We start from the raw sequence: 16870 nt of genomic DNA on the forward strand, positions 1-16870 counted from the left end.
ATAAGTTTATTCCAAAATGTAAGAAAAAAACCATCATCCACTCTTCTTCGCAACTGTTTATTTAAAAAAATCATTATTTCAATATTTTCTGAATATTTCTCATTACAATTACACTAGGAATTTAACTGTCTGTGATAGATTAATTTAGAAAATTATTACTATTAGAAATATAATATCAAAACTTATCAGCAATAGCCAAAATGCTTGCAAAGAATTCCTGGGAGGGTATTTCAAAACTTCCATTAATGTGGGGTTCTGTTTGCTATAATAAAAACATTTTATTTTCTTTTCTTTCCCCTTACAAAAACAAATCTATTAGCATGGTCTCAGATAATTCAAATAATATTTTTTCATGCATCTTAACATTCAATAAACATCTATTCCACTTTCAGAAAGAAGTCTTCCTTATCATCAATAATCCCAAAGCAAACTGAGTGCCTCACTGAACAGTGGAAGAATAAGGAGGCTGCCAGATTTTCATGTTATTATTTATACAGCTTTAGGAACACAGAACTCCTCTAAAATGAAGCAAATACTCTTCCTTCACCAGTTTTAATTAATTCCAAATGTATATTATTCTACTGCATTTTTCTATTTCTGTGGTCCACAAAGAGAACTTATACTGAAAAAAAAAATCCTATAAATCACTACAGAAGTGATTTCATTTTTGTGCCTAAATGGAAAATTGTATTCAGTGTTACACACATATGCATAGCCAGGAAACATACAGTATAATTCTGTTTTTCTACAAGTTTTAGAAGTTTTCCACATTACTAGGGAAAAATATGCAGAACTTTGGCTAAGTCTGGCAGTAAATGATGGTGAGTAGCACTGCTAGGGGAGTCAGTACTCAGTTAACTGGAGTTTAGACTGAGCCAAGGTCAAACAAGCAGTTATGCTACAATCCCATTTTCCTCACAGTGCAGCAGCTGTTCTACAGGTGTGCTCCAAAGTGCAGGCATTCAATGATAAACACCAGCAGTAATGACAGTATTACAGCTCAAAGAAATTAAACAGAAGGATTTTTGTAGGCACTGAGCCCAGAGGGGGTAATGCCTAGGGTTCTGAGGAACAACAGGTATATAACAATTCGCTTCCTTGTGGTAATTCTTTGTATGTGAAATCCTTGAGCCTTTATTCTTGAGGGAGCTATCCTTCATTAAATGAATGTGTGAATATTGCAGTATTTCAGATATATGATAAGGTGTTGGCCCATACTTACAAATGATAAGTAACAGAGTAATTTAATTTGGAGTTTGTTTGATTTTTTTCCTTTTTCTCTTTTTCCTTTCCTTTCCTTTCCTTTCCTTTCCTTTCCTTTCCTTTCCTTTCCTTTCCTTTCCTTTCCTTTCCTTTCCTTTCCTTTCCTTTCCTTTCCTTTCCTTTCCTTTCCTTTCCTTTCCTTTCCTTTCCTTTCCTTTCCTTTCCTTTCCTTTCCTTTCCTTTCCTTTCACCACTGGCTACTGCTTTAAACCAAATACTATTAAAGCTTTATTTCAGTTTTCCACACCTCAGAGCCCCCCTGTTTGTTGAGGAAGTCTGAGCAATAACAGCACAGCGTTACAGCATGAATGTTCTCGTTCCCTCAGCATCAGCATTCTGGCTGATGTGATAGAAGCAGATACACAGTAAGGTCCAGCTGACAGAAGCATAAGCAGATGTGATCTCATTATTGTTACTATATAAGATTATCTTTTATCAAAACAGAAACTTCCCCTGAATTTCTGTTTCTGACATTTAATATGGATACCACAATGATGCATAGGAACTGCAACAACATTCCTACAAGTTCATGACTGACATATGCCAAAAATATCTACTTCCAGATATTTCCTGTATGACCACTAAACACAGAATCCAGTTAAGCAATACTCCTATGCTTCATGCCTTCTAGTCTCTTCTTTCCCAAGTACATCAGTCACCAAGCACTAGATTGTATTTGCAGTTATACAGCAAGTGTATAACTGGGTAAGGAAGCCTAAGAACTGGAACTATTCCTTGGTGAAATCAACTCTCCATCTCCAAAAATAAGTTGCAGAGGACAGAAAACACTGGCATACAATATTCTGGTGTAGATAACAGACTAGACTGTCTACAATAATACCTGGACAAAATCAGGACTACATCAGATATAAATCCTTTGCAGAGCTCTGGAGCAGGGATGCTGAAATCTATACTGTGATGGTGCTGGTGTGACTAAACAGGGATACAGAATACTCGATATATTGGCCACTAGTAATGATGGGATGCACTGCAGTAATTTGTTTTACAGTACCAGCTCAAAGGCTATATTACAATGATGAGAGCCAACAGAGAACTGCTTACTTTGCCATGGCTCGTTTTCCCTGGTAACACTCCATGAAATACAGATTTTCCATTAGCATCTTCCTCATAGTCCTTGTTCCTTTACTGAAACAATGACCCCTTGAATAGCAGTAACCAGTCTCTTTCAATTTTTTTCATTCTTGTTTACCAGTCATTTATTTTTTGTTAACATCCTCTCTTAAGGCTGTCAAAATACAGAGAAAATATCTCACCCATGCCGGTGTCACAGAACTCTACTATTTTAGCAACTATTGAGGCTTAACCTAACTCTCAGACAAGTAAAAATGTTAATCAAACAGACTAGAGCAATCTAATCAGAAATTGCTTAACTCTGTGAGGCCCATATCCCAAAATGCCTAGAAGATACCACAATTAAAAGGCAAAGAAGGAAATCTGGGTTTTTCACATGAGAAAAAGAGATTACCAAATGGAAACAGTGGCTGGTGCCAATCCATTTAAACAAAGGAAGTAAATGATGTCATGGATAGTCTGTGATGTGGCATCCTGGCACACCCTCTTACACTCCATTAAACAGAACACTCCAATACTGCTCAGATTAGCAAATAGTTTGTTCAAAAGAGAGATTACTGCTCAGACTAGCAAATAGTTTGTTCAAAAAAGAACAACTTTGTGTAGATGCTGAATATAATTAAGTTGGGTTTTTTTAAACTGATGCAGTAAGCTAGCATGAATTGTTGTTTGCTCCTACATTGTAAAGCTAAGACAGTTAGCATAAATGTACCTCAAGTGTAGCATATAAGGTCTCTGAAGCTCATAAAACCTTTTGTTAAACCCAAAAGCAAATTTCACTTGTTATGGCCAATTCCAAATGAACAGCTCATCATAAAGGCTACAGGTCTCTTTCAGATGTCCTGCCACATGAGAAAGCTAAGAGAATGCTGAAGAGCATTAGCATGGCATAAAACTTCATTCACTCCTGTTCTCAGGAAGCCAGAAAAACATGCATTAGGGAGCAATTTAAGGAAAAAATATTTCACCATTTGTTAAACACCACATTTTCTTTTTTTGTTATATTTCAAAATTAATTTTTGCTTTGTTTTTATTTAGCTATAATGGATTTAGTTTTTAAATTACTTCCATTATAGAAACAATTTATTCATTAAATTAAACATTTTGGCATCCAATCCTCTGAATTGCAATTCAGAGTAGCTCCAAATTCAACACCAATTTAGCTTGCTCAGGGCACAGTCTACTGCAGTTCTGGGTACCTCCAAAGATACCTCCACAAATCATATATTTCCACAAACATCTCTGGACAATATGGGTAATGTTTCTTAATTTAGAAACTTAAACTAGACAAGTGTTTCAGATGTGGCCTCAAAAGTGTAGAAGAATTAATAACTGCCTTTGACCATGTGTAAGGTCATTGGGAATTTTGCATTTCCATGGTATCTTTGATTTACACATTGGTTTCAGTTTTATTATTCTAGTAATATCTTAATGTGTTCCTTATTTGATGGATTCTTCTGTTGATATATCCAAATCAGTGCTCTTTCTCAGTGTGATAAAATACATGAATACACATGACAGAGTAAACCTTTTTCATAGCTTTGTAATCTGCGTATCTGAAGAATGAACAATATTTGGTTTAGTTCTAAATTATTTACTGCCTTTTGCCTGTTATATAAGTAATTTCAATTGCTTAATTTATCGCATTGGATAATGAAATATTAGAAATAATACTGAAAATGTTAATTATAGAAAACGTAGAAGAAAACACACTGTGCTTTCTTCTAAAGTGTATAAGGAAAAGCACACACAATGCTGCAAAACAGTATAAACCTGACAGGAATTTTGAAATTCAAGTTCAGATGTAGAGAACAGATTTCTCATTGGATCATAACTCTCTTAGTTCAGAGTGACTGTGTGGAATTACCACTACAAATATCTCAATATGCATTTGCATACTCTCCTTCATATGGGGGCACACATTCTAATTTAGTCACTATTTATAGCACTCAGCTGAACACACTGGGAAACATTATAGAGCAGGAAGGCATTTATCCTTCCTGCCTTTAAGCATCACTTACACACCTTAAATAAGGTATCTAAGCTTCCCATCACTCTTAACTCTTCTACTTTGACTCAAGGTTTGGTTTCTTCTTTCTTCAATTATGTACCTTGCTGAACATTTAGAAACAAAGACTACATCAGAAAGAATTCTACCAAGTAAAAACCAAATAACAAAATGAACAAAACCCCAAATCTGAATGCCTTTCTGTTGACTTCAGTTTTAAAATTCAGTCATGTCTGTTTACAGAATTGCCGAGTGCACTTTCATCCTGTTCTGATTGCTTTATTTGACTGTGAACTCCCAATAGTAAAACTACTGCACACAACAGATAAAGAAGAGTTTAGTCAAGAATTATTCTAATGACTCTTTTCCTTCACAAACGAAATTTGAATTGACAGCCTTGAAACTTAAAAGGCTCCAAAATTTTAAATATTTTTTATATATTGGCAAATGGATACAATATGAAACTGTTGTAATTTCAAATTCAGTAATACTGCATCTCCTTCAAAGAAAGATAGGTCAAGATGAGGTTACATCTCTGCCTTCCCCCAAAGAAAAGACTGCTAATTAGGGATGATGCTCACTTGTGGAATGGAAATCTGCTTCTAATAAAAAATGAGCTTATTTTTAAATACATATCTGCAAATGATATTTGAGAAATAGTTACAGCATGTTACCATTGATTTTGACCTATTAAAAATCTCAAAACAGGAGATAAAATATTTTGCAAACTGCTACACCAACCCAGTTCCCAGCAAACCATCTAGAGGTTAAAAAAGAGCCACGATCACACTACCTTTTTGTTACAAACCTAATTTATTTCTACATATTCCACATAATTTATTTCTATGTATGAACTTCTAATTACATATTCTGAAATCAGAATTACAAATAAAACAATAACAATGGATTTTGAATAGATTGCTTACTTTTAGTAGATACAATATTTCTGTCAGTGTAGTGGTGATCAGAACACCAAGTTACTGTAACCAAGGACAAGTCCCACCTAACCAACCCAGTGGTCTTTTATGATGGAGTGACTATAGCACTGAGCAAGGGCAGGGCTACACATTGGGATTTATGAGCCATCTATCTGGATATCTGTAAAGCCTTTGACATGGTCCCTCACAACATCCCTCTCTTTCAACCAGAGAGAGATGGATTTGATAAGTAGATTGGGAGATTGATAAGAAATTGGTTGGATGGTCACATCCAGAGGGTGTTGATCGATGACTCAGAGTCCCAGTGAACATCAGTGACAAGTGGTGTCCCCCAAGGGTCAACACTGGCACCAGTGTTACTTAATATCTTCATTAGTGACATAGATAAAGGGATCAGGTGTACCCTCATCAACTGAAGGACAGGATGCCACCCAGAGGGACCCAGCCAGGCTTGAGGAGTGGGGCCCTTGGAATCTCTTGAGGTTTAACAAGACCAAGTACAAGGTGCTGCGCCTGGGTCACGGCACCCCCTGGTACCAGCACAGGCTGGGGATGAGCAGATGGAGAGCAGCCCTGCTGAGAAGGATGTGGAGGTGCTGGTAGGTGAGAGGTTGGACATGAGCTCTCTCTAAGTTGTCTTAAAAAAGCAAAGCAGATTGATGGGATGAACCTACAAATTGGTGCATTAGCATGTGCTGCAGCCTTCTCATTTATTAATGGGTGGAATTTAAAATTACCAGTTTTTGACAGAATAACAGAAGGACTCGTTTTCATATGTGAATGATAATAACATAGTTTTCTACCACTTGTACTAAAATTAACCTTTTTTGCTTGAGCTTTTGTCAGACAAGACTATTCATTTTACTCTGCTTTCTCTTTTGCAGACAGCTCTGTCCATAATAAAAGAGATACAGTGAAAAACAAGTTATTAGAAACAGAGCAATCTACACTTTTAATTTTGACAGATTAAATGCATAAAATTGATTAATATTTTATCATTGCATCTTTTCAGCTTTCTTCCTGTATTGTGAAAATGCATCTTGTAGCTTAAAGAGAAAAATCAATAAATGATCATTACTATTTTAGTTTAAATGAAGGATATCTACTACAGCTTTGCATCTTCTATAATATATAGCACAGCTTTTTGTAATTTACTAAGTATATAATACTATCTTGCCTTCATAGAAGAAATACAGAATACTAAATCTAGGTTTTTTAATTTAAACCTAGGTTAGGAAAGAAAGATAATTTTCTTTAAAAGATTGTAATTTCATACATAATATCTGTAGAGACAATGACCTGGGTTTGTCCTCTTTTATTCAACACTTACAAAAAGTCATTTTATGAGTAATTATCTCCTGCAATAAATATTTTATAATCAAAGAGCTGAATAATTGCTTAGCAGTATGATAAGGGGTACTGCTCAAACTTCTAGTTACAAGGTAGTATTTCATAATTTCAACAGAACAGCCATTCTCACAAAACATGCCTAGAATTTCAAGACTTTAATGAACAGCCGCTGAATTCTGTTGAAACAAATTACTTTTCTCAATAGTTAAGCCTGATATTTATTAAAATGCCCATAACTTGTGCATGCCTCAGTTTAACAGAGCACCAAACACTCACTGGGAATAAGCTTCAACAGCTCACAATGAAATGTGAGCTGGGGAAATGAAAGGAAATGCAGGTAGTGACATTTTCCCTTTTGCAATGCTGCTTTTTAAAAACTGTTTTTCCAGTTTCTTGTGCAACTCTTTCTTGTGCAAAAGGCATGTTTTTCCAAAACTTGAGATAAGTACAGCTCATTGGCAACTGAAATGATTTACCCTTGAAATAGCATAGTTTGCAGATTTAAAACCTACTGTATTTTGGAGGAAAAGAAACATTTCGCTACAAAAAAAAAAAAAAAAGTTATATTTAATTTTGGGCACACAATATATGAAAAATATTATGTTATTAGAGAGTGTCCCAAGGAGGGCTGCAAATATGGTGAAGGGCCTGGAGGGAAAATTGCATCAATGCATTAACACAGCTTTATGTAAGAGTACAAAAAATGCTTCAGCTTTTGCTTTAATTTCCTTGGATATTAGATCTTATTTCAATGGACAACTCCTATTACCCATCCATGTCCAAACCTTTTATCTCACATTCTGTTTGGTCCCTTGTTTGGATGGTGCATTTTTACAAAGCACTACTGCTCTATATCAGCCATTACTTAATCAATGCAATCTAAGTGAGACAGTGATTAGAAAGGACATGATAAAACAGCTGCTAAGAACTTCAAATTTGCCTGTCAGAGACAAACAAAACATTTTTTTAGTAGTACTTGCAAATTTCCAATTTTTACCAAGCAGTTATTAATTAGATATAAGGTCTTAAAAGACATATCCTGGCTGATAAATTTTGAACAAAGTAAAATCATTTTGCAACATGATGAGAACTGAGGGAGCCAATTGAAGATCAGTTCCTTAGCAGATAATGTTTGGCTGCAGTTTTATTTTTGTTTTGATATTCATGACAGCTAAAGAGGAGAAGCTGAGAAAAACAGCAGAAAAATGCTAATTCTTCAAAATAATGTGGAAATTTGAGCTAAAATAATGGAATGGGTGGATTTAAAACACAACACTTTTATGAATTTTTGTGCTTCAATATTAGAATACTGAATCTGGAGTATTCTGCACCGTACAGATACCTAGGTAACAGCTCTTCAAATAGAGAGTCATGAGAGGAACAATGACAAGATGGGGAACCAGCCAAACTAATCTATCTGAATCAGCCTCTCCTAAAACTGTACAACACAAACCATTAAGCTATTGTCCCTGCTGCAAACTCTGCTAAGGCAATGTATTAGAAAACACTGTGAAAACTAAGTGTGATTACTTGGACTGGGATAGGCCTTATTATGGAGTGCTCAAGTGAGCATGGCTATTCTGGATTTGTACGAGATTTATTATGTGAGTTCTTTAACCTGGTGAAAATTGAGAGGATTTGATTCCCTTGGTTTTCTAAGAGCAGCCTTTCTGCCTGTTATCAGCGAATGAATATTTAATATCTCAGCCCAGATGCCTGGGGTGTGAAGGAGAAATCGTGGGGTTCCTATTCCCAGAAGGGTTTACAGTACATTCAGCAGGCAATTTCCAAGAGTTCAAACCTCATTTACCTTGGGCATTCAATCCACCTTTCTGGAGACCTAATTGTTGAAACGGAGGAATAGGGTTCCAAAACAGGAACAAAGTCATTCTTCCTTAAACAGTAAAAGACCATTAAAATAGTAAAAATCTTATACTAGGTGATCAAACTGGTATTGAAGTTAAATATTACCATGTTAGATTTTACTCAGGATGGAAAGGGACAAGAGAAAATCTCAGAAAAACATAAGTCTCTTGAAAAAAATATCAAATTTAACTTCTTTATATACTAGGAGTACTTTTTAGATGAATGTACAATTTCAGCAAAACCTTTCATAAATTACACAACTAAAAACTTTCAGTATTCATAAACATGTCCCTGATTAGAACTCTGAAACTGGTGCCTGAGGTCAGAATGTACACTGCAAGACTTCTAGCAGCCTTCTAACTCAAGAGTCATCCAAAGGAAGAACTGTTTTTGTAAATGACATAAAACCAGCTGAGTCCAAAAGAATGAAATATAAGGTCTTCTTGGAATAAGAAGAGTTTGGGATTCCTTTTTGAAAAGGAGAATTTAAGCTCTTTATTTCGTTCTAGTGGAAACAAAAATCAATTTCCAATTTGTTGACTTGAAACAATATTTAAGGTTGCTATTCAGCTGACATTTGCCTGGGCTGCTGTTTTGCCTCTTGGTAGCTGCAGTTCTGAGTCTGCTCTCTCTCCTTCTCTCTTGCTGGTATCCACAGCCATGAGAAGACACTTATCTAGAGACTGGGATGCATTTAATACCATTATAGGCTGATGTGCCTTATTGCTGAGCTATGATCATGAACCACAGGAGAGGGAAACCACAGAAAACATTTAGGGTGCCATCATGAGGAAACTGACAGTAAAAGGACCAAGAATTAAAACTTATACAATGACAACTGATGATTCATACATTTCATATCTTAATGTTGGTAGCAAATATATCACTATAGACAGACACGTTGAAGCACAGTATTATAAAGTTCAATGTCAGCACTGCTAATTGAAAGTATTCAGAACTCCATCTTAGAAGAATGTTCAATACATAACTTTTGCTTCAATTTAAAGCATCCAAATAGCAGAACTTTCACCTGGAAAGAAACCACCTATTTACATCAGGTCTGTCACCATAACATAGTACACAGCAACATATGGCTCTACTGCATTTTACATACACAAATTTCTTCACACTTTCATTAGGCAGGGTTTTTTTTTTGTTTTTTTTTTTTTTTTTTAAATTTGCTTTTTACTGAGTAAATTCAGACCTAAAAAATGCAACACCTGTTGTTTTTCTGCCTGTTGTTGTGTAATGCTCTCAGAACATCTTTTCACTTCTATAAATTCTGCTATAAATATTTTACCATCTGGCCTATATTTTGTGTTCCTCCCCATCCCCATTAAATGCTTGCTGTAGTTGCTTTTATTGTTTTCTGCACTGGCAGCAAACTACTCGACAAGGCAGCCTTTAACTAATAGCATAGGCAGAGACTTACTCCATCCTTCGTAAATGTAATCCTTTAGTACAACTTTGATCTTTCAGTGTCTCCTATTTTGTCTTAAAAATGCCTAAATTAAACCTTTGTCAAACAGTACAGTGTAAGTCAATATCTTACAGTTAATGTAACAGAGGGACATAAGAGTAACTAAAAAAAAAAGCTTATAAAGCTGGTCATATAAAACTAATCCAAAATATGGCATTTATTGAAATATAAATCAGAAGATAATTTTCAGAGTTGTGAGATATCTTTATTGAATTTCTGAATACTCACCTAGAATTAACTACTGATTAATTACATTTATAAAATCAATAATGAAAAGATAATTAAAAAATTATCAAGACTAATCAGGAAGGTGTAATGGGCACAGTCAGGATTTGGAATCACATTTAAGTAAAAAGATGATTCAACTGAAATGCCTAACTAGAAATAATCAACATTTTATAATAATGTACAATATAGAAATACACACACTGTATTTTGGATGTGATTTGACTAGAAGCTTGAGATGCAAAACAGACTGATACTTTATTATTAAGAATTGCTCCAAACACAACTATATTACATATTTGACATTAAAGAAATAAAATGAGACAACCAGTAGCTATTATCACTAATAAAATTTTAATATCATGTACTGCTTATGGATACAATCAAGTATCTACTGCAAAGCTGTGGCTTAATAATCTTTCTCTCTCTTACAATAAATAACTGTTAAAAACTGTAAATGAGTCCTTCATAACTTTCATAAAAATGACTAATCCAAATGTACCATTTTGTCAGTAGTTTGAGAAATGAGAAAGGAAGATTACTATCATGGTAATGCAGCAAATATAATGCAACACATTAGTCAATAGCTGACTGGAGTATTATATGGAAATAAAAGCTTCTGGAATATGTGTGGTTGAAAATCACCTGTTACTATTAACACTAATTTCATCCTGTTACCTCTGCATACTTTGTATGGGAGGTGCACTCCACACAGAAGCTCAATCTTTAATCTCAGACTTCCACTAAAAATAAATCATATTTTTAAGGAAAATTGCATGCAGTTTGGTCACAACCAAATGAAAGTAGAAGTTGCAAACAGTAATGTACTCTTGAAGCTTACAAACACACTGAATCGCCACAAATGATGTCTTTTTAATACTAAAGGCTGTAACAGTCAGAAAAAAGAGAGATGGGACGAAGTTCAACTCCAGTTATATGACAAATTAACATCTGAACATGCATTAACTTGTTGCTATACATATTTATATTTTTTCCTGTTTTGTACTTTAAACTTTTTTAGAAGGAAAGGTTAAAGAAAAAATAAGTATTAGCCAAAAGAAACTCTTTGCATAACAAGAATATTATTAATACTTCAGAAACATTTATTTGACAGTTTCTTTAGAAAAAGAAATGCCTAGAAGACACATGGCACTCAAATCTTTCTTCTGAATCTGAGAGTCAACATAAATGTTGACAAAAATCTTGGTATCCCATTGGACAAGATGTGTTAATCAAGATCAAAACTAACAGCTTTCTACTTATTGCCTGGAGGGAACAAAGAAATGTCCTTTCTAAAGTAGTCCTCCTCTCTTTCAGGTTCTCACAGTTTTCTCTCTATGTATCCAACACAGAAAAGGAATCTGTTTCCTTAAATACTAAATCATTTAGATAAATTATTGATCTTTAGATTTTCATATACCTTTTCACACATTTAAAATTCTTTTGGACCCGTGTTTGTAAAGGTCTACTGCAGTAGGAATTTACAAAATACACAGTGTCACTGAATACCAGCACAGTGAGTAAAAAATGACTCTTTAAAATTACCTGTATAGCAAGTGCTCGAGCTACAAGACTTCTAAGATATTGCAAAGGATCTTCTGGACCTTCCCACTTGCTTTGCCATGTGGCAGGACACTGAAATAAAAATATATATACAGAAAGTATCAAATCCACTGTCATTTCATTTTAAGTTGGGAACTTGAATAAAAATAAATAACGTGGAGATCAAATATATCTACAAAAAAAAGACAACACCAGCAATATAATGATCAAGAACATACAACCTCAAACAGAAAGGCTGGATCCCTGCTAATTCTTTGTGTGACCCAGCCACAGTGTTAATGGAGAGCTTGCAAGAACCTCTGCTATTCAATAAGGAAACAGTTGGTTCCATAAATATTTCCAAAAAGCCTAATTATGACTTGGGAAGTCACAATGTCATCTTTCAACTGCAGCCAGTTTCCCACTCCTCTGCTGTAGCCTCCTCAGACTTCAAAATGAAGTTGTGTGGCTCTGTGATGATGACAATCTGGTACAATTCCTCTGCATGATTATTTTCCCATCACCTTACAGCTTTTGTAGAGCAACACCTGAGAAAAAAAGGCCTGCAAGACTTCCCGATATAAATTTTTCATTGATTTCAAAAAGAAAGGCTTAAAAGGGCATCTCTTAAACTTCCTCCTTATAAGATAAGGATAGAAACACTAATTTTACCTACTCCACAGGAATCTACAGCACACACACTGAAAGTGACTGCAAGATTCCCCTACCTGTGAGAAAGAGAATTAATGTAAATCAGTACCTGTGGAATATTGTACACTACTGAAGATGCTAAGCAGAATCAACAGTTTATACTGTTTAATATTTACAGCAGCATTTTCCAGGAAGTTCCCATTCTAATAGAATATGTACTGAACAGGTATTCAAAATCCGATCCCAGAAGTTTGCAAAAAAAAGTATCTTCCAAAGTAAATACACTGTATTTACCTTTTATAGATATAAATCAAAATGTAATGAGATTCAAGATACTAATTAAAAATTAATTCAATAAACTAGAATACATGCAAAACAATTAATAAAGGACAGTTAACTGCATGGGATTTTTCCTAAATTTCCTGGATTTTTTGAAAATTATTTTTTATTTGAGACCTTGCATTTTTGCAGCCTCTTCTACTAGATGTGCATTTACAAGCAGCTCATCAATCTATCACTTACAGGGCATTTGCCTAATGCTGTTAATATATCAGTCTAAATTACTTCAAGTCTAAAGAAATTGCTTAGCTAATTGTTATTATGCAAGTGTATCTCAGATGTATTTATGCTCTTTTTGGGTGGGGTGGAGTTAATTTTCTTCACAGTGGATAGTATGGGGCTAACATAAGAATTTTACACAAATACAGCACATTGCCAAACCTTTACATGTCATACATTTATTGAATTTTACATTCCTATTCATAATCCAGCAGTTTCTTCAGGTGCTATAATCTTAAAAGAGCTACAATCCCAGTGGGTTTAAAATACAGCTTTTGAAAAATAATCCTTTGCTACATAAAACATGAAAACACTAAACAAGAAGAGCATATAGAAAACACATAAAGAAAATCATTTTAGGATGACAAATCGAGTGAGGTTTAGCTGCCATGCCAAGAATGTGGCATTAGCCTCTCTGGAAGGCTGCTGAAAAAATTGCTATATAGTCACAATCCAATGAAGTGATCCATGTCAAGGAAAGTGGGTAAGGAAGCAGAAGAAATGACAGAAGCACTGGTCAATACATCAGGAAGCACTGAACCGATGCTTGTGAGAGGTTAGAACGCACAGAATTTTGAAGAAACTTTTTGAGGCAGTGGTCAGCTTCACAGCTCCTGCCAATTCCAACAGAAGAATGCAGCTAAAGCACACAAGCAAGCCATGCTCTCTTGCTCAGTAACAATAAATATAACTGTAAGAGCTAAAGAATGGCCATTCCATGTATCCCTTCCATTCACTATGACTTGGACTTAGTGTCAATTTCCTACCACATAGTCAAAACATGTTTTAAAAGGCAATGAGATTACTAACAAGAAAACTTAATTTAGTCTGACTGTACAGCAATTTTGCTAACAAATCCTGTCTTGTGAATCTGAAATGACAACAAATTTAATTATTGTTTTGATTAGAATTTGATTTATCAATAAATGCATAGCAATCTTTTCAACAGTACTTGTTTGTCACATGAAGATAAATAGGATGTTAATAGGAATTATTGTTCATTGCAGAAGCAATCTCATTATCTATGCATTTGCATTGACAGAATTTATCAGTTGCTGGAGGCAAAACGAAACCAGAGCTTCATGTCACATCAATGTTTGACTATCTTTTAACTCAATTATCTAGATATTAATGATAGAGTGTGTATATTTGCTGTCACTAATTGTATCAGTTTATAAACATGCCCAGCTTAATACCAAAAAAGATGGAGAAAGTACATATAATTCTGACTGATTTCTTGTATCTCAATAATATAGGGTGAGATGATAGGTTGGTATGACAGGCACAGTTTTTCTGGAGAGGCATGGCAATACTCCATACTGAATAAATGCAAAGAGAACTATTATTACAATTTAAATTTTAAGAAAATATAAAAACTAAGTAAGGGGACAGGTTTATATATTCTACTGGCTAATGTATTTGACTTATCTAGCATGACTTGGTATTTGAAATTGAAATAGCATTCCACAACTTCTAAACTTATTGGATTTGTCTTTTAGAGAAAGTTTGATAGGAGAGTAATACATTCAGAAGATTCTGCAAATACTTCTGAAAAATTTACAGAAAAAATGGGTTTTGTTTTAGAGTTTCTATATTTAAAAGAACTCAATTTTAGAGTCTTTATCAATATAAAAATTTAGAACATGGAAATGACTACTAGTTCAGTTTCCTTTGGTTTTTTCAATGCTTATTATAATGTATATTCAGTACAAAATGACTTACCTTCTGGTTTAACAGAGCACTTGCTAGTTTTTGTACTTCAGAACTCAGCAGCGAGGTACCTCTGATGACTTTACTTAAAGAAGCAAGTGACTGATGGACGCTCTGCACAAGGCGAATGGCATTGAACTGCTCCAGGGTAATGAACGATAAGATTGGAGATCCTTGTTGTTCTGCAGGAGGAGACACCTTCTGATGGATCAGGTTAGAATTCTAAGAAAAAACAAGGGATATCCAGTTAATAAACTCGGGGAGATTATGATGTTGTACAGCACATAGTTTATTTAATTCGTGATACTTCATAAGACGTTATTAGCTTTGAAGTAGTAGTGGTATCATCTCTTTTCTGATACTGAATTATAACTACAGTGATACTTTCAGTACTGTCTGTGACATATTCAATAAAGGCACCACTCTTCTGAAACAAGTCTGTCTATCCAGTTACTTCAAAAGTTCTTGAATTGCTGAAAAATCTTCCCTTAGCTGAATCACTGCTTTTAGTATTAATGTGCTAATATAAAAAGCAGTAGTGTACTCAGCACAACAAAATTTTACTGGGTACTCTAAACTATGTTGCCAGTTCTTGCTTCCTGAGACTAGTTCAACATGGAATTGAATTAAATACTATAAACACAAAATAAATACCATTTTATGTGTAAATCTTGAGTAACTTAGACTCTGAGAAGTACTGCTGCTCTTACACTGCCATTTTTACTACTTACTTCCCTTCCAATAAAGTCACTAAAAATCCAAATTTATTCAATAATTTCAAGAGATGGTGCAATTTTGCAAATCTTAATTCATATGCAACTTATTACATAAATATATTTTTGCATGTGTTTGGAAACTGCCAAAGTGTAATGTGGCAAGATGCTGCAAAGAATTCCAGTTATAAAATTAAAAACCTTTTAGAAAATTCTATAAGGCACAAATGCTAAAAGTAAACCCTAGCCTATGGGAAAAATTGTTTTGGTATTTCAGTTTCTAGTAATTTAGGAAAGATAAAATCAGATTTTATTTTCTCTAAAATACGTTTATTAAAATAACAAGTTTTGATTATTTTTCAGGTTAAATAAATTTCTGAATTGTCACATGGCAACTTGCTTTTCAGAAGGCACAGGATATTTACCTCTATAATCTTTCCCAGCCACTATGTATTTGGCGAAACATTTACGTTTTTAATTTCAAGCTCATATTCCACTCAGCTACCAAGCTAAAATATGAGAAATGCTAAATGAATGAGCAATACTTTGGCTTATGACTGACCAACAAAAAAATTGAGGATAAAATTTTCCAACACTGATAAAAAGGTATACAAGAAAGCTACTGATCCAAGTGCCAAAGCATGCAGTATTTACAATTGTTATGCTTTGCATTTTTTCTTTGCATGCATTCAAAAATCACAGTACCAGTTTGACATCAGTTTTTCTGAGACCATATTTGCTGAGGATATGTAAATTGTAACACAAAACTAGCATAAGTTAGCTGATAATTTCTTATTGAGGTGTTTAATTGCACAAAACAAAGAAAACCCAAGACAATCCACCTTGGAGGTTTTGCTCAATCTTTGACACTCTCATAATTCACAAAAGCTTGTTGAAAAAGAAGTCCTTTAAGTTCCTCAATATTGTCCTTTACAATAAGAGTCTCCTATGAATTTCAGATTCATTTCATCACGCTTTCTAGTGCTTTCCATTGAGAATTTGTTGAAACAACCCATCTATCATTTCCATAGGAAAATTAAACATAAATACCAATATCAGCTTATACATTTAATGTCCTATTATATTCTCTTAAAATCCATTATGTATATAACTCACATCAGGTTTTAAAATATGTGTATGCTCATGACCTGCTTGGGAATTAAGACAAAAAACTGATGAAGTACTGGGTATTTTTCCTAATCATAAGAAACTGAAGGTAGATTCTAATCTTTAATATCAAATACTGTATTTTGCTACCAATATTAATCAGGTGTGTTTTCAGATGTTGATAATTTCCCCTCTTTCAGTTCTGTAAATGTTGCTATCTTAGTATAATATGACTTCATAAAGTCTCACCTAAACTGTCCCACAGCTTTACTTTGTTACCTTCTTAAATGCAAGCTTTTGTAAACTCCACTATGTCCTGAAAACTGCCTCCTCAGAAATGTAACAAATGCAATGAAAATAAACTCAT

At 34.3% G+C, this 16870-nt stretch overlaps 1 protein-coding gene across 1 annotated transcript in view; it reads right to left on the reverse strand.

The window, feature by feature from the left end:
• DYNC2H1 (dynein cytoplasmic 2 heavy chain 1) overlaps positions 1-16870 on the reverse strand; it is a 142415-nt gene that overhangs the window by 13716 nt on the left and 111829 nt on the right. The window contains exons 84-85 of the mRNA XM_064718467.1: positions 14696-14905; positions 11768-11857 (exon numbers count right to left, since the gene is read on the reverse strand). Coding sequence (XP_064574537.1) covers positions 11768-11857; positions 14696-14905 — 300 coding nt within the window. The remainder of the gene's footprint in view (positions 1-11767; positions 11858-14695; positions 14906-16870) is intronic.

Source organism: Zonotrichia leucophrys, chromosome 1, assembly GCF_028769735.1.
Source record: "Zonotrichia leucophrys gambelii isolate GWCS_2022_RI chromosome 1, RI_Zleu_2.0, whole genome shotgun sequence".
In the NCBI taxonomy this organism is placed as follows: domain Eukaryota; kingdom Metazoa; phylum Chordata; class Aves; order Passeriformes; family Passerellidae; genus Zonotrichia; species Zonotrichia leucophrys.